The 27008-nt window shown below is 37.5% G+C and overlaps 2 protein-coding genes across 2 annotated transcripts; one reads left to right on the forward strand and one right to left on the reverse strand.

Moving 5' to 3' along the window:
- Positions 1–9270: 9270 nt before the first annotated feature.
- On the reverse strand, positions 9271–13248 carry LOC139136723 (tripartite motif-containing protein 2-like). Its single transcript, XM_070704541.1, has 2 exons — positions 10870–13248; positions 9271–10676 (listed from the first exon to the last, which is right to left on the reverse strand). Exon 1 carries the CDS (start codon positions 13168–13170, stop codon positions 10957–10959), a length of 2214 nt encoding a protein of 737 aa, XP_070560642.1. The 5' UTR covers positions 13171–13248; the 3' UTR covers positions 9271–10676; positions 10870–10956.
- A 9618-nt stretch (positions 13249–22866) lies between these two features.
- Positions 22867–26134, forward strand: LOC139137799 (uncharacterized). Its single transcript, XM_070706069.1, has 5 exons — positions 22867–22872; positions 23320–23424; positions 24409–24480; positions 25265–25405; positions 25990–26134. The coding sequence occupies exons 1-5, from the start codon at positions 22867–22869 to the stop codon at positions 26011–26013; spliced, it is 348 nt and encodes a 115-aa protein (XP_070562170.1). The 3' UTR covers positions 26014–26134.
- The last annotated feature ends 874 nt before the right edge of the window (positions 26135–27008 follow it).

Here is a 27008-nt window from a genome sequence, read left to right on the forward strand (position 1 = left end):
TTGGACTTTATGTACCAGAAGAGCCCTCGTACTCGGTCTTTATCCTATACTAGAAACCTCACAAGTACAATGTAAGCTGTGGAAAATATCTTGTGTTCAGGTATTTTTGTCGGATAATAATTGTTTAGTACATGTTCACCTTCAAATGCTCAAACCATGTCAATGATATGCAATAGAATTTACAAATCATTGATACCAGCGCATTTGCAATCTGAACACAAAACAGCAAAAACAAAACGGATCGTTACATTTGAATGGCAGGGCATTCCTGATGAAAATCTTGTGTAGTAGATGAGTATCATTTATAGAAATATACCATGAAGCTGTTCTTAAAGATAAGTTCAATTGCTCAATGCAATTGGCATGTAAACCAGGTCTTTGGTCAATTTTGTGTCACACTGACTTGAAATGCCTTCTTTGAGAAAAAATTTAATACCCACCGTGCATAGGAGACCGTAATGCCACAGTGATTGGTTTGAAACATTCTGCAGTGTAAACCTATACTATAGCAACAGGATTTTCAAGCCTACTGCCCTGGAAAATCTGATATATCTTTCTTGCTTTTGATGTGCCATCATTTTGTTCAGTTACATTTTAAAACTTAAGACATGATATTTAAAATTTTAAGAAATCTTAATCTTGTAAATAGAGAATCGGATAAATGAGTATGTCAATAAAAGAGAAATAAAGAAAATTTTTAAATATATTGATGTTCTGTTGTGATAATGAAACATTAAATACAGCATTGATTTGCTGTTGACAAAAATGAGAGATTATTGAATGAAATAATCACTTGGTGATCTAGGGTTGCTGTGACTACAGTGAACACCTTGAACCTTACCTGTGTGTCACTTGGCATCAATAGACATTGTAGTATGATGAGATACAAGCAACTTAAAGGGAAGGGGGGTGTCATCCTATCTGCAGCTGTGTGACTTTCTTGTGATAAACATTGCATCTTCCCAGAAATTGGCGATGAATGTCATGCAAATGTGAAGCAAATTAAGCATTTGATGCATGTTCACAGTTCACCAGTTTTATAGCTTTCCAGTTACTGCAAGACTACAGCAAATAAATGGAAGTTGGTTCCTTCATGTATATGACGCTGCTTTGGCTGCAGTCATCAGGTTTCCCTACAGTGGCCATTTTAAAAGTTTGGATATGCACAAAGGATCTTGGGATATGTTGTGCATAGCAACAGACGGGACGACACCCTCCCTTTTAGGATGATGATTGAGACACCTGATATGTCATCAGAAGAAAAATTCCACCAATAGAGATGATTAGAAGTATACGCACACATGACATATTAGTAAACATCAGGCGACAATGAAAAGCATCCATCATTGTCCATGTGCCCTAAAACTTACTAACTTTACTGTTGGCAGCACCACTCATAGGAGTGCATGGTGTGTTGTAATGCATTATGGGTAATTTTCTCTACTTTCAAAGGAAAAATGAACAAACTTATTCTGTTTTAACAACTTATAATCAGAAGGGTAGTCCGGTGACCTTTGTCTTTTTATGCTCATATATCTTGGCACTAATTAATCTTTCGATGACAGACAAAAAAACTAAAAATCGAGTAGTAAGATCACACCTGAGTACCATGCATCCTTGCCGCCCAAGACTGCATTCTTGTGAACCAGAGCTTCACAAACCTCATGATGGTAATTATTGATGTATCTATAGCCATAATGAGGCCCGTGGTGTGTGACAACGAGACTGGGTACTGTAGGTGTGCTGTATTCAAGTCCATACCTGCCTTGTTTTCAACACCTTGTTTCCAGATTGAAGTGAAAGTTTTTAGCACTTGCCAAACAAAATAAGATTAAGACACTCTGCGAGCATCTACACCAAATATGTAAAACACTGTGGCTTTGGTATTTCTTATGAAGCTGCAAAACATCAATTTTGCGTCATTATAAAAAATGTATGAATCATATCTGAGAAATGTATGCGATGCAGAAAATTTTCTATGCCACCATATTCCCTTCTGCATTCCATGTGACATTTTAATTTACAAACTGAACACTTGCACCCGACTTTCTCCAAGAAACTGACGGTCAAGCTGAAGATCGGTTAGCATTCAAGACCTTAACTCGACTTATTAGGGGGAGTCTCTGGAGTCTACTCCAAGCCGACCGTCAAAGTGGCAGTAGCTTGGTAAAGAGAAGAAGCTACATTTCAAACGGTGACACCACTCGCAGAGAATCGAATATGAGAGCATTGCAGTTCTGTTCGCAAAGTGTAGTAAACAACTACATGCTTACCATTGATCTCAAACGTGGCCAAAGTACATGTCTGTAGATATTTCACATGTACGTTATACTCACGTAACCCTTTACAGAAGGCTATTTCATATCACTTTTATTTGCGAAGGGCCCTCTACGATCATCTTCGGAAAATGTGATGGTTGGTGATTGGCGGAATGTTCGGTGACGCAAACAAGCACGAAGCCTTGAAATTCAATGAAGTGGCAGATACGGGACTATTGTCCACGTCACAGACAGAATCTCATGCCTTCACTCTGTTGTTAATCGCTGTAGAAGAACGCCTTTTCTCAAGTCTGGAAATACTGCCAACGGATTCGTACTCTTCCAAGCAAAAAATGCTAGAATGACTTCCGTAAGTGTAATATTTACTACAATAGATTGCACTGATACAGGCGATGCGTTAATCATGACGTTTACGCACCGCCGAAAGCCATTGATTTCCCCTTACATTCACTGGGAAGGCAATTTCACTGGTAAGAGCTGATTTTTTCCTCCTCCTTGCCAACTTTAATTCAGTTCACGCCAAGAAATACTAATAAAATGGTAAAGTAGCGCAATTAGGGCCTTCATTATAATTATTTAATAAAATTTCGAAAAACAGAAATCTCGAACTGTTCTGAAATTAGTTGTAAGTGACATCACAATGAGAAGTGACATTAATACGATTGGTTGAAAGTTCGATGACGCATGCAAGCCTTGAGCCCCACAGTCCAATGGAACGGCAGATAGGACAATAGTCCACGTCATAATCAGTCTCGCATCTGTTCACACTGCTTTTGTTCGACGAATTACAAGCGCGTTATTTTAGGTTTCAGGGAACTTCAACCGGTTTTATTGTTTACTAAAAATATATAACCGGAATTGCAGAATGACATCGGTAAGTGTGATGTATGTTGTGTTTGTCAGTTGATGTATGGTCGACATGGGTACACGTGATGAGTTGATAAAGGTTGGAAATGGTAACTGGCCGTCTCGGATAGACTACTATAGTGCGACACTACTTCGTAACGACAAATGTTTTTTCACTGACGACAGCATTTGAGCATTTCTGGGAGAAAGCAATTCCATACAGCACCGTACGGCCTATTATATGTCTGAAATCTTTGGCCATAACTAATTTCGTGTATGATCTGCGGGAAGTGCAGAGGTCAAATATGTAGCAGAGTTCGGCGACTCGAGTTATGATCACGTGACCGAAAACCGAACCTTTGATTCGTCGAAAGTTGCACGACAGACAATCATGTTAATCTACGCACGCGCAATATGGATAATAGTTTCGTCATAAAAAAATAGAAGTGTACGTAGCTACTTTATATTAGTAGCGGAATATCACAACTGACGACAGGCGAAAAAGTTAATCCCTGTCATATCTGCAATGGCGTCAAATACCGATATACCCAGTATTCCACGACTGGTCAAACCTTGGAAACTGTATGCCTCTTCCGTTACCTTCCCCTCGTCAATATATAGCATACGCGCCAGGTTTTATCACTAAACGCTTTTGACGTTCCGTTTTATCTTAACGTTGTAGGATCAGGAAATACAATCAAATGCGAGAGGAATGAAAGAGAACATCAATACAGAGAGCTTCACTGAAGATGGCGAAGTAAAACCACAATCTGAAGATGGTGATCAGAGCGAAGTGCCAAGAACAGAAAACCACTCCGATTCAAGGTAAAATTGTCAATTCTTAATGTTTCTACACACAAATCAGACTATCATCGACGAAAATTCATCGTATGGTTCATACTTTTTTATGTTAGAAGGTGCGACACCAATTTTCTGGCATGGAGTGTAAATGTGCCCTTCGAATTCACTTTGAAGGTTTCAAATCACTTATCATTTCATATTGAGATTTAATTTTACTTAGTTATTTATTTTTCCTGTATTTGTATGGTGCTGATAAATCTAACTTATCGGTTCACCAGGGTAAGGCGCTTTGGTCGGCGTGTTGGAAGGTTCTTCCGCCGTCTGTTCAGAAGACGGCGAAGATCTGGTGGAAATAATGGAAATGCTGAAGATGTGACGGTAAGCTACTTTTATAATATTTGCTCGTACTAATTATTGAAGTTATCGCGTACATCAAACAGTAGAAAGACCTTATAAATGAAATAAAATGTTGTATCAATTGGATACAGGCGGATAATATCGTTTTATAACTTCTTCGCAAAGTTCACGCTCAAAAGAAAGCTGTGCATCTGTTAGTCTTTAAAGAAAATTGAAGATCGGGAGACTTTCAAATATCGTGAAGTGTATGTGTGTAGAAGAAGTTCTCTCCACTTTGATGCCAAAGTCTCAAAGGGGTATGATATACTTACAAACGACTATTGGCAGTGTTTAGTGGCTGGTACTCAACATCGAAAGACATCCATACGACAAGGCAATATTTGGAATAGCATCAACGCCCAAAACATTTTGTCCCTGCCAGTGGAGGAATTAACTTTAACATTGAACTTTATCGAAAATCTTATAAATATAATTGAACAAGGATAGTATTCAACACAACAAAGGCAACACTTTTATCTCTCAGAAATTTTACGCTGAAATACAGAAGGTTCTCTTGTTCTTAAGGGTTCTCTTACTAGTTCTTGCTAGTATTTGTCTGTTCTTCAAACTTCAAACATGAGTTGAGTTTTTGAGAACCCAATAAAATATTGGATCAAAAATTAAGGTCATCAGAGGAGTTTTGCGTTGAAATTATTAAATATTATGATACTCTCTAGGCTACTGAAGACGCAGAAATCACCAAAGTTGCCGAGGAAAGCAAAGCGAACGTAGCTGGTGCTGTCAACACAGAGGTCGTTGACAAAGACATCAATGAGGTGAACGAAGTAAGTGTTGTTAAGCGTGGTTATGGATTTGTTAGGGGATTGCATGTATTCGACATTATTATCTCAGTTGTTGTGAACAATAAGGAGACATGCATGTCGGCAAAATAAAATGTAAACTATTGGGTATTAACTACTGCAAACGAACGACCAGAACAGCGGGAAAGGTTGTTGGCATCGGGACATAGCATTCCCGACACCATAATGCTGAAACTGCGACAATATTTTAAGTTGTCACAAAACATCCGTGATATTCCTGCATCCATTCTACTTGTCTACGGTGTGGATGGTTCGGCATCTATACCCCTTTTTACAAATTAAAGTTGTTATATATTGATTTAACCATATTAACAGTAAATCTCAGGAAAAACATCAATAGTGACTCTCGAAAAAAAGAAAATTTGGACATAATCTCACAAGAAGACTAGCCATCTAGGGAAACCATTTCCCTTCCCATTCCCATGTCCGAAAGTAAAATCTAGCACAGGAGACAGAACAACGGTATTAAACTATGGGAGGTTGTCTCTGAGAGTGTATCACTGGAAATTTTGAATGTTTTTCAGGTTTCACAAGAAAAAGGGGACGACAATATTGAGACACAGAGACTCAGCGTCGAAGGACTTGTTCTCCCTGGAGTCGTTAGCACACCCACTAGAGATGTGTGCCCAGTAAGTGTAATACCCTAGAAAGAATTCACTCTTTTTCGCCGAGTCTGTACACAGGACGGAGAAAGCTATGAGTTGTGGCGGACACCATTGCACATGTTTAGGTCTATTCTGAGCTGTATTAATGCATGACGATACATGTCATGTTGAGTTCGTGTGAGATGAAGGGAAGAGTTTAATCCCTTTTCGTATCATACTTATATCTGTTGCAAGAGGAGGAAAAGTAATGTTCTTCACGTATTAACTGAAACCACGGGCCACAACTGCACTATTTACATATTACACATTACATATTAAATGAAAACTTTTAGAGCATACATTATGTACGGTGATCTCGCTCAAAATCGGAATGATTGAGAAGAAATTGTTTGAGTTCTTTGACGTTCACTGAAATTAAGAATTAAAATAATTTTAATTTAGTGCAAAGGAAAAGCGATCACCGGGTAAAACTGATGTCCGTTAACATTCAGACCAGGACGTGGAAAAGCTGTACATTCTGCAACTGAAGCAGGCAACCGGGCACTGTCAACGCGAAATGATGACCTTACTGTCATAATAAACATTTCCCTAACATTCAGTACATAACAAGTTGTTCCCTTCATATCAAAAAAGGGAGCGATCCTGGTTTTCCATCTGCGCATGACCTAAACCTAGACTGACGTTTTACTTGTTGTTGATAATATTGTTATCGTTACATATTTTGTAGATGGAGAAATGTTGTATATTACCTTGTTGTAAACTTATTACATAAACATGTTGCGGACTGGGACTTTCTGCTTCTTGAATAATTTACAGCGTTTGTACAGATAAAATAAAAAGTGATGACAAAGTTCTTTCATTTCATAAACTTAACACTGATACATAATTTTCTGATTACTCTTTTCTCAGTATCAGTTTAAATCTAAATCACCAGTTCATTTATTTGACATGTCTTTAAGATTGGCGCAAATGAATTGACTTCAAATACTTGTTTTTTCCTCCTCAGGAAAGGACGATCGCGGCTGAAGACCTTATCAAGATCTTGATCAGAGAAAATGGGAACAATGACTCAAGTAAAGTAAGTGTAAGTGTGATCATGGACGTAAAAAGAGAATGATCAATGTTTATTTTTCACGTCCATGGTGTGGTCCAGTGTACAATGGAACCACAGCTCTTTCATTATATCTCAAACTAAACAACAACAATATGTGGGTGCTAGGGTTGTGAGGACAAGCATGGGATCGGTAAAAGTATCCAAGGGCCAACTGTTCTGAGACTGTCTGTTTTTAAGGACAAAATACATGAACACATGAGAAAACAGTTTACATTCGATAACAGCAATAAGATTCATTGGCTAGATTTTTCAGGGGACGCTGTCTGAATAGCTTAAATCCGATGTTACAATATTGTGTTCTAGACAGGTCTTTCAAATTTATGCCAATTGTTATTTCAATCAGTACTTTCTCACTTTTTCGTGATTATGATGATGATGATGATGATGGTGATGATCATTATTGTTGCTGGTGTTATTGTTGTTGTTGTTGTTTTATTTTATATGACAGGATGCTGTTGATAGCCAGAAGCTGGCTGATCCACAGACATGGGATCTCGTCAGGCTTGTTGCTGACCTGAGACTTCTTAACGGTCTTATTGATACTAAGACCATGGACACAGTGGTGCTGTCATTGATGAAAAAGCTACAGGTTTGTCAATACCATATCTTCACATCCAAAGGTGACAGACTGAACTTCAGAATTAATGACTTTGGATTTGTAGTCTTGGGGAAGTTGATTGTTTATGGCAAGAAGAGTAGAAAGGGCGGTTTTTTAGTTAAAGTTTTCAAAACAACTAACCTGCCAGGGAAAAATATATCGCCACACACCAGTAAATAAAAAGTCAACTGACAACATTGTGTTATTTACGTGTTGATTTCATCGGTACTCCTTGTTGTTCATTTTAAGGAACAACAACATTGTGCATGGAGATGTGAGTTATTTCAGTAATGCAGGTCGACTATTATGGACAACTTTCAAACTTTCCAACAAAAAAAAACTTTGTTTGAGTTCCCTGTTACTGATAACTGCAAGAAAACACGCCTTGCATTGTACAGTCGAAATAATGCGGTGCCTCGAGTCCCTTCGCCCCTTGTACTTTTAGACTTTATAACATAAATATGGTCAAACCAAGCCAATGGTAATCCTATTTGATAAATGCCCGGTGTACAATGAATCATAATGTTCTTTTTTATTTTTATTTTGCAGCATAGTACCGAATTCAACTAATGAAATGAAGTTTTGAAGAAAGACTGATCATAAAAAAATAAAGAGAAAATGTTTAAAAAAATTAAAAAATAAAAATGTAAAAAATATGAACTGAAGTTTGAGGTAAATGTAATAAAATTGTCGTTGCACACGATAAGAAATATAATTTGTATTCTTATACTTATTTTAAAATTAATTTTGACATTGCATGCCTTTCCGAGTTTACGCTCAATTTAAACAAAATTTCAATGCGAGAGGGGGACACCCCCTCTCGTGTTCTCCCCCTTGGGGATGTCCTATGTCAGTTTTAACAGTTTTAGTCAGTGAAAACCAAATTTAAAGTCCCTCAGTTTGCGCCACACTGCATGCATCATATCACACATAAATTTCTCAATTTTTTCCATGCAGGGGACACCCACCAGGCGAGTCTCTCCCTTGTATATTCAAATACTCTCCTGTCATATATGCTAATTGGAATCCTTACATAGTGATATATCCTATCTATACACCGTCAATGGCCAGTTTTACCATTCAAAATTGGTTCAATTGTTAGTCAAGCAATAGGGGGTCATGAATTTTTTGTCATCCGAAAGAGGGGTCTTCTTTTAGGGGGGGTGGTCAATGGACGGGCGAATCGCTCATTTTGACTGGTGCATGAGAAGATGAAGAGCAGTCCAAAATCCGTACTCGGGTTACGATAAACGCGATTGGAACTAACTTGGGATAATTTGTTGGTGAAGTTATGTCGATTTAATCTACAAATGTAATCTCATCTGCTTTTCTTTTTACGTTACACACTTGTTTTTATAAGTAATTTCAATATTGCAACATTCAGCTATAGAACTCCTAACACTTTTTTAGAAATTTGAAAAATATGAAAATCCAATTATCCGAAATTAGTTCCAATCGTGTTGATAACAGATAGTACAGGATATCGTGGAGAAAGTTTCGTTCAGGTCCAGTATATATTAATAATGGATTGATGGATGGAATAATGGAATAAGAGAATCTTTGATTTCTTTTATGCACTTCTGTGCTAAAATTATACCACGCTCATAAAATTTTATATTTACTGTACACATATAGTCTAGCTACTTGAGATGTGTCCGTTTCACGTCAGGTACATTCATTCCACGTGAGATACGTTCATCCCAGGTAACGTTCCTCGTGTACTTTAAACTGTTATGAAATGTCGGTAAAAGGTCAAAATGTTTTGAATCAAAAATGTCGGTACAAGGTCAAAATTCTTAAATCAAAGGTGTTAAACTAGTTCAAATGTCATATATCTTTATTGAGAGAAACTTAACATTTCAATATTCTAAGAAAGAAAGTCAAATTCACTAGTATAAAAGGTTAAACGTTACAGAATCTTCTTGGATTTTAAGATTTGAAAATAAAAAGTTAGTAAAATCATTATTAAGCTCTTTGGCAGTTTACAGCCACCGCTTTGAGGTAGTTAAAGCAGTGGACAAGCCATACGAATGGTGAAGCCCACAGTAGATTGCCTCACCAAAGCGGGAGGGGGGGGGTGTTACTTTCATTACAAATCACGTGCAAGTCACTACAAGGGTACGTTCATCATTAATCTAGTTATTTAACAACTACAATTACGGAAACCTATAAGTATCTATTAGTACGTGTACGTTACGCTTGATATTAAAGTGCAGGCTTGTAATTTGCATCGTAACTCGATCTACAACAGAAGTATGCCCGCCGATAATAAATCACTATTACCAAGTTCAAGTTCAACCGTGCATTCCTCTCCTGTTTCCCCTGTTCAATTCAAAATATCTTGCTTTCTTTAAACGGAATGAACTGCAAGCCTTAAATTGGAACCTTTAGTCGCCATAAAATTGAGATACGACATTTTTATGATATCAAACACACATAAAGGCGAATTTACAGTTCAATGCATCGAGACAAACGAGCAGCCAACACAATCACAGTGTAATATACCATGGCAAGAAACATGTAAAATCTTAGCTACAACGGTACTAAAAAGGCACTTTGTCAAATTGTAAATAATGTGATGCAGTTTGAAAAATCCTCTGAAATACAAGCCGAGGAAACTCTGAGCGACTTTTTACACACAGTAATAGGGTTTATGAAAGTGGTTCTTATCCAGTAACACCTGATTAAATTTATAATTAAAAGGGAGAGGCCCTAGCTGTAACTTAGGAAGATTTTTCGCTGCTTTTATTTTCAAGTTTGTATGACAACTACACGCTCTTGTTCCGAATTATTTTAGCGAGTCAACACAGTGTTAATACGTGTAAAACGCACTTAATAGTCTGTTATTGTTTACATTTAATTCTGGGTCTGGACCCGATCAGAAGTTGTCAACAATAACAAGGCAGCGAACACATGTGCCGGCCGCATTGACGAGTTCAGCACTGTGTATCTTAACATGCTTTTGTTAGTAGAACAAAAAATGTAGTTTACATTGATAACGGCAGTATTGAAATAATAGCATCAAAACTTACAGATACTGGCTCTTTAAGTTGATATACATGTAAATTTTAGAAAAATATTGCCATGAAACATACATTTCATTGTACTGACAAAATCATGTGTCACTCAACAAACTTTAAACTATATCAGTGCAAGCTATATTAATATTCATTTATGCAAATTGTATCTAATAAGCGCTGTTTTGGAATTGAAAATCTATGCAAATAATTCGATATCAATGTGAAATATCCATGTACCTCATATCTTGCATTGTATTTTGTAACCTAAAAGTAATTTACCTGTGGTATTGTGTTAACTGTTCTACAAATCACTTTGTATTTTATTACTTCGCTTGCCGTTTGATGGATATTCTCCAATTTTATTCTCTTTGTTGTATTCTCTATAAAACTTTGAAATATTTTATGAAATATGAGAGCCGTTTACACTCATCAAGAGAACATGAAATAATAAAAATTGTAACTTCTTACTAGCAGAATTATTGCGTGAAAACTTTAATGCAACTGTTACCGTTATCAGCTACTATAACTCTGTCATCATCAGTGACACAGACACCGATAGGATGGTTAAGACCGTCACTTACATCATCGATACGGCAAACAAATTTACCATTCGATTCATATTTCACAATTCTGTTATTGTTGTATTCTGCGACATACACATAGCCGTGTTTGTCCACAGTTATTCCATGGGGACACTTCATCTGACCATCACCACTTCCAGGGGAGCCAAATGTATAGAGGAAGTGACCATCACCACTGAACACTTGGATTCTATGGTTACCACTATCGGATACATAGACATTGCCGGTGTTGTCAATACACACAAAGTAGGGATAGCTAAACTGACCCTTCTGACTTCCATTACTACCGAATGATTTGATATGATTGCCGTCTTGATCGTAAATGTGAATACAGTGAGCTCTGTTGTTTACAATATAAACCCTTCCATTGACAGGATTGATAGCGATACCAATCGGCCACTGCATCTTACCCTTTCCAAAACACCTGATTAGTTCACCATTCTCATCATAGACAAATACCTGCTTATTTCCACTATCTGTAGTGAAGACATTACCATTCACTGATACAGCTGCATCGCAGGGATAGAAATTACTGACATTTGCAAACTTTAACATCTTCCGATGTCTTCCATTTACAGTAAAACTTTGTAATCTATCATTGCTATTCTCAGCAACCAACACGTCACCGTTTCTCATCATTGTCACACCCCATATGCTATCAAACTGACCGATCCCTGAACCTTTCTCGCCAAAGTTACACATCAACCCTTTCTTAGCGATAACATTAATGTTAACCGGTGTTCCATTTACTGGTTTCTTACATACTGTGACTGACAATTCATGTTCCCCCTCTACCTCTACACGTGTTTTCAAAGTCATTGTTCCATTCTCATTGTCCTTGACCTCAACTTTCTGTGTGTTACCGTCAGGTGTCTTCATCTCAGCTTCAACTTGGACAACATGCGATACCTCTTCCTTGTTTAGGTTTGATTCATTCGCGCTTCGAATGGTGCATGTGATGTCTTCGCCAACTCGAAGTGTTTGAGTGACTGACTCCACTTTGTACACCGTCGGAATGAATTTAATTGTGCCAAGACACTTCCCCCTACAGAAGTCATCACATTGTTGAAACTCCATGTAGTCGTCTTCCACTGGTTCTGCCTGTGTCTGTACTTTCAACAATTTTTCTGTTTGATGATCAACTCTCCTCTTTGCTGACATTAGCTGTGAGGCGTTCCCATAATGCACCAGTTTCTCAACATATTCACGAGTACTTGTCAGGTCATTTTCACCAATGTCAAGTTCTTTCAATTGTGCAGTCAAGTTAACTTTTCGTTTTTCGTATTCACCTTTCAACTCTGTCAGTAGTTTGTTGCCGTTTTCTTGTATCAGACGCGTTGTTTCATCAATGATTTGACGGATGTGTTTTCTCAAGCTTTCCTCTTCTCTTTGGAAGCACTTTTCCAGAGACTCCAATATTTGCTGCACTTTGAGTTTGCTATTGTTAGCTTCAGTTTCTTTCACTTTCACTTTGTCAATGACTACGTGTAAGTTTCTGGTGAATTCCTTTGCCGCGTCTTTGACACATCTGTACTGGTGTTTTGTCAGAGGATGATCTAATGCAGTACACTTCAGACAGATTGCCATGTTGCAGGTATCACAATAGAATTCGACCGGGTAGTCTAGATGTGTGTTACAATAGACAGGAGGTTGAACCGAGGATGGGTCGGCTGACTTTGCCGCCATATATTCATCAAAGCGGAGAAGGCGATGAGATTTCGTTGTAGGGAGCTTACCGTGTGTTGTGGCGCAGTTACTGCAAAAATCAAACGAACAGACGGTACAGTGCTTTGTCACATCGCCTTGTTCACATCCGTCGCATTTCTTTGAAGTGTTTACGCTCTTCTGTTCTTCAAATAGTGCGATTAAATCATTCAGGAAGATGTTGACCTGGATTCCTGCCACGCCATTGTCGGTGAGTTCATGAACTCTGCGGCACACTGGACACGTAATGGCGCCCATCTCACCTGCCAACTTACCCAGACAAGGCTCACAGAAGCTGTGCAGACACGGCAGAATTTTGGGATTCTTGTATCGTTCACAACAGATCACGCAGAGTAAGGAAATTCTCGTCGATTTGTTCGGGTAGTTGAGACTCACTGATGCCATTTTGTTCACGATATATCAAATATTTGACGCAGCTTGTTGTTACTCAAACCGCTTCAGTGTTCAGTAGTTCCGGGAAGCAAGGCTTCATGGGATCGATAGAATGGGGTCAAAATTTTCATTGGGTTCAAATCGGGACTTGGTACGGTTTAAAGTACAGTTTTCAGTGATGTTAAAGGCCTGTGTTGGGACCAGTTTGTTTCATCAGAGAATTTACTTATCAGATTACAATTTCAATGGAAAACAAAAGGCTATCACCTCCATAATCCTCTTAAAGACTAGAACAAAGGCGATCCCATAGATCGCGAGCAGTGCCTGATATTTGTTCTGTAAGACATAATTCTCTGCGATACCCAAAAATACATGTAGAGTTATTGAAGGCGAAAAATTGTGCTGAGCATAAAATAGTCCATATAGCCCCGAAAGGATACGCAAAGTAATTTTTAATATCTCACTTTTGAGTAAGAAGGTTGTTTTTCTTGAGATTAGTTGATTTTTTATACATTCTTTTTTTTCGACAATTTACAATTATGAGAAGCGTGACAAATGTCAAACAGAGATGTCAGTCAAATACCTTTTCAGTCTCCTTTTCAGTTTACAGAAAGAATATGTGAAAGAAAAGTATGATACAATAGTACCAGTATCTGCCAAAATTATGCAAATGGATTTACTGCTTCCCTCGCAAACTGCAAACGGGAGGGGGAGCACCTCAAGGAAGGTCGTACGTGCATGATCAACTTTATTTCATCGTATGCTTCATTGATTCTGGGACCTCAACCCGGTGTTTTACAATCGGAATGCAAAAAATAGTCACCTTATGTGTATTCAATATTTTCGAACCGTTGAAATTGACCCGTCAGGCGTTGCCTCTCAGACAAACAGAAGACACATAAGTGATCAATTAACTTGGCCTAACCAAGAAAACTCCGCCGACCCTAAACATTTTTTGCGTTAAAAACATTGAGTAGATTCTCTAATATATAGTAGTTTTTATTGGTCTCCGCGAAAATTGGAATATATTGTCATTTCAGGAGAAATGTACTGCCATATCCAAGTGAGTTTTGTAACATGGAAATGTTGAAACGGCTGACCAGTGCAAATTATTTGGATACATTAAGCAATCTAAAAGGCCAAGCTGGAATTAGATTCAAGTAATAAATTCAAAAGCTGATCATTGCTAGTCCGTTCAACAGCTGATCAGTGTAAGTAGGACGTAAGTCATGCACTACAGTATATTTTTATTCAGTGACCTTAAAATGACTTCTCTGTGGAAATGTTGAATACCCACTATTCATAGGAGATCATAATGCCACATTGGTGCGAAATATTTCACAGTGTAAACCAACAGCTACAGGGTTTTCAAGCTATTGACTGTATCTTCCCGAAAAATGCCAAATCTGGTGTAACTCTCTTTCACTGGATCCGTCATCAGTTCGTTTAATTACATTTTAAGACAAAAAGTGATATTTTTGATTTTAATAAATCTTAATGTTGTCAATAGGGAATGTGATCAAATTAGTATGTCAGAAAAGAAAAATAAAGACGAGTTTTAAAGATATTCATGTTTGGTTGTGTTGATGAGACATTTATCTGCCGTTGGCAAAAAATTGAGATTTGTCAGTGAAGTAATCAGCTGGTGATGTAGAGTTGCTGTGACTACAGTGCATACCCTGAATTTTACCAGTGTGTCATTTGGAATGGAGAGTATGATCGGGTAAAAGCAAATTAAATGAAGGGAGTCGTCCCGTCTGCGGCTGCGTGACTTTCTCCTTGATAAATATTGCCTTCCCAAAAATTGACAATGAATGTTGAGCAATTCTAATATTTTTATTTCTGCGAAAACTGTTTACATGACTATTGGGGAAAAGCAAACTTTTAATAGAGCTGGGGGATCTATTTCTTTGAAAGGCGTTGCTTTGAAAGAAGTTGAGTACACATCTTTCGTTGTGTTCTTATGGACAATACGTTAAACTGGAGACATCATATTGCGGAGTGAAAAAAAGATTTGTAGGTTATGTGGAATTTTTATAGGAAAGATCGATAGTACACAGTCGACATTGGTTATGCTCTATAACAATTTTACTTTACCTCATATTTCCTTTGGATTGGAAGTATGGGTAATCTTAATGATATTCTTTTAATTCAAAAACAAATTGTACGTATTATATCGGCCAGTAATTATTATTCTTACAGTGCTCCATTATTAAAAAAACTTCAAATTCTTGATATACATATTAAGCAGTTCAAGTTTCAAGTCGCTATTTTTGTTCATGATGCACTCCATGACAGACTCCCCGGAATTTTAACTCATAATTTTCCCCTCTAGAGCATGGTTATGGCACCAAGTTTAAAAATAAAAGTATTCTTCATCCCCTTAAATTTAACAGTAGATTAGGCCAGACTTCAATCAAATTTGTTGGTCCAGTGGTGTGGAACAGTATTCCAGAAAACATTAAAACTATTCATTCAAGACACCTCTTCAAGTGTGAATTGAAAAAGTATCTCTTATTAGGCTTGTAATTTTATCTTTTACTTGTCATGCGTGTATAGGATTTCTTAGAAATTATTGTACTGTTTTGATTTATATTTATTTTCTTATACTGTACTGATTTACAGAGTCTGAAATTGTTCATCCATATCCATTTTCTAAAAGGAACAGTGTAACCTAAATTATACCAGTATTTTGAAAACTGGTGTACAGTGAGTTGGTGAGGCTGAACCCGATTAGTTGCGGAATGCAACTATTTTTCAGTCCTTTTCTCATTGAATTTTGCCAGGTTTAAATAGTGTTGTATTGTCATTTTTATGACCAATGAGAAATAAACTATTATTATTATTATTAATCTTTTGATGATAGTGCTTGATGAAAATCAAGTGGCTGGATCACCCTTTAGTATATTTTATCCTAACATGCACTTCTTATCTGCCAACCAAGACTGCATTCTCGAGAGCCATAGCTTTATTTCTGCACAACAAACCTCTTGATGGTACGTATTCATGTGACGGTGAGATTGAGTACTGTAGGTGTTCTGTCTTGTCGTCAACACTTTATTTCCAGATTGATATGAAAGTTTCAGCACTTGCTAACAAAATAAGATTAAAGCAATCTGTCAGAGCCTACACCAAATAGACAAAACAATGCGGCTTTGGCATTTGTTATGAAGCTGTAAATATTAAATTTGTGCCATGATGACAAATGTATGGATGATAAATGAGAATCTGTGCAATGCGGGAATATTTTGTATGCCACCATACTCCCTTCTGCATTGCATGTGACGATTTATTTTACAAACTGAACACTTGCTCCCAACCTTCTCCAAGAAACTGATGATCGGAGTTAGAATATAAGATAAAAATCAACTTATTACAAGGAGATGGCATCATACAGACAGAAAGAACATAAAGCCAGAAAGTAAATACTTACTCCAAGCCTAATGTGAATCAAAGTGGCAGTAGCTCGGGACAGAGAAGAAACTACATATCAAACGGTGACACTACTTGCACAGAATCCCATAGTCATAATCGAAGCTCTGTTCGAATTGTGTAGCAAAACAAAGCCCACATCTACCTGTGATCTCAGACACATGACAAATGTACAGATATCTGTAGAGAGTCACATGTATGTTTTACTCACGTAACCCTGGACAGAAGGTTATTTAATATCACTTTTATTTTCCAAAGGCCCTCTACGATCATCTTAGGAAAATGTGCTATCGGTGATTGGTAGAAAGTTCGATGACGCAAACAAGCACGAAGCCTTGAAATCCAATGAAGTGGCAGATACGGGACTATTGTCCACGTCACAGTCAGGATCTCTCATGCCTTCACTCTGCTGTTAATCGCTGTAGAGGAGAACGTGTTTTCTCAAGTCTGGAAATACTGCTATTAGTCAGGTGGCTTAGCAACGAAAAACAGCAACATCGTTACACGGATGACAAAAGTGCCAAATTTGCTACAGAGGTTCACATATATGTGTAGATCAAAATTAGCTATTGCTCCAAAAATTTGGGCCACTGGAAAGGCTCCATGACGTCATAAATACAAAATGGCCGCCATTGTATTGCTTAAAAATGGTAAAATACGGTTTATTCGGCTAGTTTTCAATATTTTTTTTAAAAACACTGACACAAACACTCTCAATTATCAATAAAACATTAAATGTGACGCAAATCAATTATTACAATGACGTCATAAAGCCAAAATGGCCGACCAAATTCAAAATGTCTGCCGTAACATTGTCTAAAATGTTAAAGCACTGTTAATTAAGCCCGTTTCAGCATTTTATCGCCTGAACTGAAATTAGGACCCCAAATTACAAACAAAACATATAATTGATGCAAATTAATTATTGTGATGACGTCATAAAACCAAAATGGCAACCGAAAATTACAAAATGGCCTATTATGAAGTTCACTATGCTTGGTACAATAGCCCATTTACGTGACAAACTGATAGTTTAAAGGTAATGTACAATTTGTACTAATATTCCATAATCTCAAAATAAAAGATAAATGTACCAAAACTTAGCCAGTTAAGTTCAACACAAATAACAAACTCTTATGAATTTATTTATTATTAAACAATAATCTGTGTTTGAAAAATCGAATGGATATAAAAGGAAATGAAGGCAACTTCACACACGGGTTCAACCTTGTTTATGATACGGTATAGTGAGTAGATCAATGTGGTTTCGTGATAGGGAAACATGGTGAGAAACCAGTGAATCGATAGTGTTTTGACCCTCGTGATGTGACCTTGGTCCCAGAAAAATGTTTTATGATGGTGATTCCTCCTAGCGGCATTTCGGGCCAAAGTGAGGTCCCTTCTTCAGTCACTTGAATGGTCTTGTATTCCAACATGCTTAGTTTGATGGTAGTCATCAAAGAGAGATGCCAAGATCATTATGTTGTAGTCTGATTGTTGCGTGAATTGTTGCTCACACCGTTCATTTGTACTCTCCTTGTGTTTGAATTTTGCCTGAAGGAGGATATCTTGTATTTTTTCTTTCTTTCTTTATACGTTATTATAGATTTTCTGGAAAACCATGGCCAGCGTATAATCGTCCTCCATTATTTCTTATTGCATAGTTTGATTAGGCTGGTTATGATGAGGTTGTGCTGACAAGGTTTTTGTTACATCATTACTCTTATTTTTGTTGATGGAGGATGGCTGACGTTTTGTTACATTAACTTCTTTTTGATACAAGTTATGTCTTTCTTTTTGTAATCTCGTTGTTGAAGTTTTTGCGTTGAGAAATTTACCTTTTTATGAAGTCCATCTTGTTGTTGCATGTGCGAACATATCTGAGTAATTCACCTTTAATGAAGCATTTGAAGGTTGGGGGCTGATAAATATTGTCAGATGGTTTGTGTGGGTTTTACAATCGAGCCATCTCTCTCTATTGCGTCTCTGGTATTCGAAGACCACAAGGTCAGGGTATGAGATTTTGTCGATAAAATGTTAAATTATGAATTCCCAAGTTGAACGTAGGGTACAGGGCTATGCACTCCTCGACAAATGTTCTGAATGTTATACGTTTATGTTCTGTTCCTGAGTAAATCATGAAAATGATACCTTTTAAACGTTGCCATACGAATATTTGACAACAAACTATTCTTTCTGATGTAGGTTGCGAATGGAATTTCCTCTATCGATCTAATTTGCTTCGAGACAGTTTTACAATTTTGGGTTTTCCGCTGTTAGTAGTGTCGTCATTGGATTTATCTTAGAACAGATGTCTGATTGATGAATTGATCGTTTGTTTCTCATGATATTGCACAATCTTATGATGCGAATAGATTTGTTGATATCTGACAGGACAATTTTTCTGTATAGGCACTTCGGAGTGGGAATAAATTTCAAGCCTTTGCTTAATGTTTTGATTTCAACATTTGGTAAGGTTTGATTTGCAAGATTTTTGATGAATCTGAGAATCTTTCTGAGTTTTTGCTTTTGTTTAATCTTCGAATTTCTGTTTATGTTCTTCCTGGCGTTTTTTATGTTTTTGTTTTCCAAACAGCAAAACGATACCAAAAACGAAAGACAAAAACGCTTTTCATAAAATTCATGAAAGCTGCAAAATAGCAAGGTAAGCTAGCTTCAAAAGTCAAAAAAGTCTTCTCTTTGTTCATAAAACCAAGACCAAACGGTCTTTTTTAGGCCAGCACATCCTCCAAAAAGAGAACTACTGTTGCACAAAACTATGTGTCTGTCATCACACATAAAAAACATAAAATTCAACAAACAAAAAAGACTTCTCAAACAAAGGAAGCAAAAGACCAAATCACAAACATAAAACCTTTTTTCGGGGGGCCAAGGTAACATGACCAGGGTCAAGGCATGATTTATTCACCGGTTTCTCGCCATGTTTTTCATTATCATGAAATCACACTACTGTTGATCTACTCACTATAACGTAACACTTTCAAAGGTAGAACCGATGCCTAAAGTTGCCCTCATTTCCTTTACATTGATTCACTTTTTCAGACAGAGGCCATTGTTAAATAATCAATAATTTCATAATTGTTTGCAACTTGTGTTGAGCTTATTGGGTAAGTTTTGGTACATTTATCATTTATTTTGAGTTCACGGATCATCAAGACAAATTGTACATTTACCTTGAAACTATTATTTTGTCACGTAAATGGGCTATTGTACTAAGCATAGTGAACGTCATAATAGGCCATTTTGTAATTTTCGATTGCCATTTGGTTTTTATGACGTCATCACAATAATTAATTTGCATCAATTATATGTTTTGTCTGTAATTGGGGTGTTAATTTCAGTTCAGGCACTAAAATGCTGAACACAGGCTTCATCAACAGTTATTGAACATTATCACACGATATTATGGGGATATTTTGAATTTGGTCGGCTATTTTGGCTTTATGACGTCATCACAATAATTGATTTGCATCAATTTCATGTTGTAATTGTAATTTGGGATGTTTGTGTCAGTTTATTCAAAATAACATTGAAAACTGCCTGAATTAGCAGTGTTTCACCATTTTAAGCAATATAACGGCGGCCATTTTGAATTTATGATGTCATCGAGCCTTTCCGCTGACCCAAATTTTTGGAGCAATAGCTAATTTTGATCTACACATGTATGCGAACCTCTGTAGCAAATTTGGCACTTTTGTCATCCGTGTAACGATATTTTTGTTAAGCCACCTGACTATAATGTTTACTACAATAGATTGCACTGATACAGGCGATGTGTTAATTATGATGTTGTACACACCATCCGAGGCCATATATTTCCCCCTTTCATACTGCGAAGACAACGCTCTATTCACTGATTAAAGAGTAACTTTTCCTCCGTGCCACCTTTAATTCACTTGACGCCGAGAAATACTGATAAAATGGTGAAGTACCAAAAGTATGTTTTAATTATTATAGATTTCGAAAAACTGAAATCTCGAACTGTCTTGAAATTAGTGGTAAGTGACATCAAAATGAGAAGTGGCATTAATACGATTGGTTGAAAGTTCGATGACGCACGCAAGCCCAGGGCCCCCTAGTCCAATGGAACGGCAGATATGACAATAGTTTACGTCATAATCAGTCTCGCATCTGTTCACACTGCTTTTGTTCGACGGAATGCAAGCGCGTTATTTTAGGTCTGAGAGAACTGCCGGATTTATCGTGTACAAAAATATATAACCAGAATCGCAAAATGACATCGGTAAGTGTGATGTATGTAGTGTTTGTCAGTTGATGTATTGGTCGACATGGGTACACGTGATGAGTTCAAAAATGGTGGAAATGGTAAATTAAACTGGCCGTCTGGAGAGGCTACTACAGTATACGTACAGTGCGACACTACTGCGTAATCGCAAATGATTCTCCACTGACAGCAGCATTTTAATGGTGTTTTCCAGCGAAAGCAACTCCAAATCACCGTACGACCTATTATATATCTAAATTCTTTAGCCACAACTCATTTCGTGTATGATCTATGGTATTGAAAACTAGAGCGTAGAGGTCAAATAACCGTGTTCGGCCACTAGAGAAGTCATGATCATGTGACTTGGAAACGAACCTTTGATTCGCCGAAAGTTGCGCGACAGACTTTCGTGTTCTGCGACTGGAATTATGTTACTCTACGCATGAGCAATGCAGCCGTCATACAGAAATAGGAGGGCATCAGAACAACAATTGGTGCTGGAATATCAAAACTAATCTTTATCATATCAGTCATAACGTACCCTGTAATGTACCGACATATACCCGATATTTCATTAAAAGTCAAACCTTGTAAATGTTATGTCTCTATACATTTGGTATCTGTATTCCCGGAATGTTTGGAATGTTATCAAATTATATAGTACACGTGTTGGATTTTATCAGTAAACGCTTTAGACATTTCGTTTTTTTCTTATAGTTGCAGGATCAGGAAATACAATCCAATATGACAGAAATGAAAGAGAACATCAAGAGAGAGAGCATCAGTGAAGATGGTGAAATGATACCACAATCTGAAGATTGTGATCAGCGCGAAATGCCCAGAACACATAACCACTCTGGTTCAAGGTAAACTTAATGTTTCTACACACAAAACAGACTTATCATCGACAAAAAATAGAGAATAGTTACAACTCAGAAGGCTCGACACCAATGTTCTGCCCTAGCGCGTAGATAAACCCTTCGTATTCACTTTAAAGTTTTCAATCATTTAATATCATTTTCATCATCATAACGAAATTCAACTTTGCTTTGCGTGTGTTGAGCTTATAAATCAACCTACCTATTCATCAGGGTAAGGCGCTTTGGTCGGCGTGTTGGAAGATTTTTCCGCCGTCTGTTCAGAAGACGGCGAAGATCAGGTGAAAATAATGGAAATGCTGAAGATGTGACGGTAAGCTACTTTTATAATATTTGTTCACACTTCTTATTTGAGTTATCGCGCATAACAAACATTTAAAAAATTCTTATGGAAAAACATGCTACTGACAGTAATATTTTGAAGTTCTGTGTATTATGTATACGCGTACATGTTCTGATGTCACCTTTATTCCCTACACACATTGTACATCCAACAGCGCTAAAGAAAATTTTGGATCATTTCGGGAAATAGAACTATGGTTTCGATTGGATGCAGGCGGATAGAATTGTTGTATAACTTGTCCGCAAATATTACGCCGTAAGTCCTGTGGTTTTGAAGGAAAATTCTAGGTCGGGAGACTCTCAAATGTCACGAAGTGTATAATTTGTAAAAGAAGTCTCTCTCATTTGAGATGGCAAAGGAGTACGACAGTGGATGACTCAACAAGGGATAATTTTTATCTCCTAGCAATTTAACGCTGAAAAATGAGTTTTTAGGGAGCAAACTTGAGTCTTTACTTACAGTTCTCCGCAAATTGTCTCTGCCGTTGTTTTCTGCTTTATAGAGTTCATTTCTTAGGAGAACCCAACAAAATGTTGGATCAAACTGTCGCCAGAGGAGTTTTGTGTTTAGATTATTAATTAAAGATTTTGATACTCTCTAGGCTACTGAAGATGCAGAAATCACTACAAATGTTGAGGAAAGCAAAGCAGACGTAGAGGGCGCTGACAACACAGAGGTCGTTGATAGAGATATCAGTGAGGTGAATAAAGTAAGTGTTGTCTAGCGTGGTTATTGATTTGTTAGGGGATCGACTACATGACCTCGGGGGCATTATTATCACAGTTGTTGTGAACAATGGGAGGATATGCATGGCGGTAAAATAAAATGTAAACTATTGGGTAAACTATTTGCGAACGAACGTCCAGAACAGCGGGATAGGTTGTGGACATCGGGACATAGCATTCCCTACACCATGATGCTGAAAATGCGACAATATTTGTCACAAAACATCCGCGATATTCCTACATCCGTTCTACTTGTCTATGTATGGGGTAGATGGGTCGGTATTTATACTCCTTTTTACAAAGTTTCTATATATTGAGTTATCGGCATTTACACTGGTGTCTCAGAGAAAGCATCGATTGTGACATAATTTCGAAACAAATAAAGTTTGGGAAATACTTTAAAAGAACAGTAGCCATCAGGGAAACCATTTCACCTCGCCCGAATGTAAAATCTAACAGGGGAAAGAGAAGAACGGTATTAAACTATGGGAGGGTGTCTCTGAGAGTTGAACATTGGAAATTTTGAATGTTTTTCAGGGTCCGCAAGAAAAAGGAGACGACGATAGTGAGACACAGAGGCTCAGCGTCGAAGGACTTGCTCTCCCTGGCGTCGTTAGCACACCCACCAGAGAAGTGTGCCCTGTAAGTGTGATATCCTAGAAACAATTCACTCTTTTTCTCCGAGTCTGTACACAGGACGGAGAAAGCCATGAGTTTGTGGCGAACACCATTTCACATGTATAGGTCAATTCTGTGCTGTATTAATGCATGACGATACATGCGTCATGTTGAGTTCGTGTGAGATGAAGGGGAGACATGGTGTGCGAGGAGGAAAAACAACGTTCTTCACATATTAACTAAAATCATGAGCCACAACCGCACTATTTACATGTTACACATTGCATGTTAAATGAATTTTTTTCGAGCATACAATATGTACGGTGATCTCGCTCAAAATCAGAATATGTTCGAGAATTTTTTTTAGCTTATTCGACGATCAATTGAATTAAGAATTAAAGGGACAAAGTCGGCCATTTTTCATGAATTTTGTTTGATACAAGATACTACTTATAATGTTTAACATGTGAACAGATACTGAGTGAATGGGTGACCATGTATATATTCGACCCGGGTTTTAGAGACTATAGACGAAACCATTGCGAAAATGAATTTAATGGTCATGACCATTAATTTATTTTCGCAACGGTTTCATTTAATTTGTCTAAAACCGGTGGTCACCCATTTATTCAGTATCTTTCAACATTAAACAATATAAGTAGTATCTCTTATCAAACAAATTCATGAAGAATGGCCGACTTTGTCTCTTTAAAATAATTTGAATGTAGGGCATAGGAAAAGCGATCAACAGGTAAAAGTGATGTCCTTGAACGATGGCGTGGAAAAGCCGTCCATACTGGAACTGTTGCGGACTGGGGCTTCTCTGCTTCTTTAATAACTTAAATAAACTAGTACTGTTCTTTCATTTCATAAAGTTGACATGGATACATAATCTGATTACTATTTTCTCAGTTTCAGTTTAAATCTAAATCAATAATTCGTTTATTTACCATATCTTTAAGATCGGCGCAAATGAATTGACCTCAGATACTTGTTTTCCCTCCTCAGGAAAGGAAGGTCGCGGCTGAAGACCTTATCAAGATCTTGATCAGAGAAAACGGGAACGATGAATCAAGTAAAGTAAGTGTAATAAGTGTGAAGGATCAGTGTCCATTATTACGTCAATGGCATTTGATTTTTGCTTGAACGGGAATGTCTCTTTTGTTTTTTTCCTTTTATATGTATGATACATTTTTCTGGAAATGTTGTGGCCAGTGTTTGGCGCCCTCAACCCCTGAAAATGCATATTTAAAAATAACAATATTTTGGAAAGAAACCCTGCCGACATACCTACCCTATTTTTGAAAACCATGTTATCGGAAAAGCACCATTTTTTGTCCTTATTACGCAAATACCGCAAAGGATGCACAAGGACATTGGCGCTGCGTATCGCTCGACGCGAAGCGGAGGTCGATGCGCTGCGCCAATGTCCAAGTGCTTAGCGGTATTTTCGCGATAACCTTATTATTATACATCTTACATTCCTGACTAAGGCATCAAATTGTCAGATCAGTGACCATTTTCGGTCAACAATTTTTCTTCCGATTTATAGCACAAGTGCGGAACGCTATCTCGGACGCGCTTCTGCAACTTCTGTCCGGTGAGTGCACAACACACTAACGAACGTACAGAGCGCGCGTGAGACATGTTCTGGCACTCGTCCAATGAGTTCCTTGAAACCGTTCAACAGCAGATACATCCGCAGGGGATGGGAGGCCTGGAAACCGTACGGGCGTTCCGTACGGCTCTGTTAGCGCACGCAAAATTCTATTGTTTTCGATAGTAGATGTATAATAACAATAATTATTACTGTTATTATCGTTGTTATTGTTGTTGTTGTCGTTGTTTTAATTTTGTTTCACAGGATGCTATTGATAGCCAGAAGCTGGCTGATCCACAGACATGGGATCTCGTCAGGCTTGTTGCTGACCTGAGACTTCTTAACGGTCTTATTGATACTAAGACCATGGACACAGTGGTACTGTCACTGATGAAAAAGCTACAGGTTTGTCAATAGAACATCTTCACATCCAAAGGTGACAGAGTGAACTTCATCATCATTGATTTTGAATGTGTAGTCTTTGGCAAGTTGCCGAGAAGAGAAAAAGGACAATTTGTTGAAGGAGGTTTCAAAATAAGTAACTTGCCATACTTAATCAAAAAAATGTAACCACACATAGCACCAGTTAATAAAAAGTCAGCTTACACGATTGTGTTATTAACATGGTGATTCATTCGGTACTTCATAAAATGGTCATTTTTCTGTTGGAAGGACGATATTGTGCATGGAGATGTGATTATTTCATTGATGCAAGTCGACGATTTGTGAAGCACTTCAAACTTTCCAACAAAACCATCTTCTTTGAGTTCCTTGTTTATGTTAACTGAAGAATACACGCTCTGTATCTTAATTACTCGTAGAGTAGAAAAAATCCGATGCTTCCCTTGGCCAATTGTTCTGTTACACTTTATAACCAAATCCTAGACATATATATGGTCAAACCACGCGGTCTGAGACCAATGGTAACTCTATTTGATAAATGCCGCGTGTACAATGAATCATTATGCTCTCTTTATTTTTGTTTGCAGTATAGTGCCAGATTCAACCCATGAAATGAAGTTTTGAAGAGAGACTGACCCACTCAAAAATAAAGAGAAAATGTTAAAAACAAATAAAAAATTAAAATGTAAAAAAATATGAACTGAAGTTTGAGATAAATGTAATAAAATTGTCGTTGCACACGATAGGAAATATAATTTATATTTTACTTATTTTAAAAATTATTATGCCATCGCATGCCTTTCCAAGTTTACACTCACTTTCTTTCAATTTAAACAAGATTCAACGAAATTCGAGGGTTTCACGTTGATGCTTAACATATGAAGGAGATTCTACAAAGAGTAACCACGAAAGGCACGTGAAATGGCATCGTAATCTCACAAAAAACGAATATTGGAACATATTTTCATTTCAGGAGAAATATACTGCCATATCCAAGGGAGTTTTGTAACTTAATATGGAAATGTTGAAACGGCTGACACGCGCATGGCACTGAAATTTGTCATTCATAAATTCATATTTTGACCCAGACCCACCCAACCCCCAACCCCCCAACCTTCCCCGGCCCATCAGCGAAAGCTTTAGAGTACGAAAATCCCACCGGACGAAATTTTCATTTGTACTTTCCTCAAACTCGATAAAGTGCTGAAATGGTATTAAGTTTGAACTGGCGACTGGTTTTTTGAATAACGAATATTAAAAGATATAATATGAACACTTAATTACTACAAGTATGAACAGTGATATAGCATACACGGTTTCAATAGCGTAACCGTCACATACTCAAATCTTCGCTCGATGATAAGGCACAGCTAAACCCTTTAAATCCAGACGCGTTGGGTTTTCATCCACAGCTCCTGATGATTGATTCTGATATACTTCCTTTGTTCTTTAACATTTATTCTCGCCTGATTTCACTTTATCAAGAGCGTTGTTCAACTGTACGCTGTTTGTTTGTGTCTTGCTGCACTACACTACAACGCTTGGCGAGGACCACTCTTGTAGTTGCTGTTGCGCGCGTTCGTTTGAAATCACAAGGAAAGTTTTT

The sequence above is a fragment of the Ptychodera flava genome, chromosome 7, assembly GCF_041260155.1.
Source record: "Ptychodera flava strain L36383 chromosome 7, AS_Pfla_20210202, whole genome shotgun sequence".
In the NCBI taxonomy this organism is placed as follows: domain Eukaryota; kingdom Metazoa; phylum Hemichordata; class Enteropneusta; family Ptychoderidae; genus Ptychodera; species Ptychodera flava.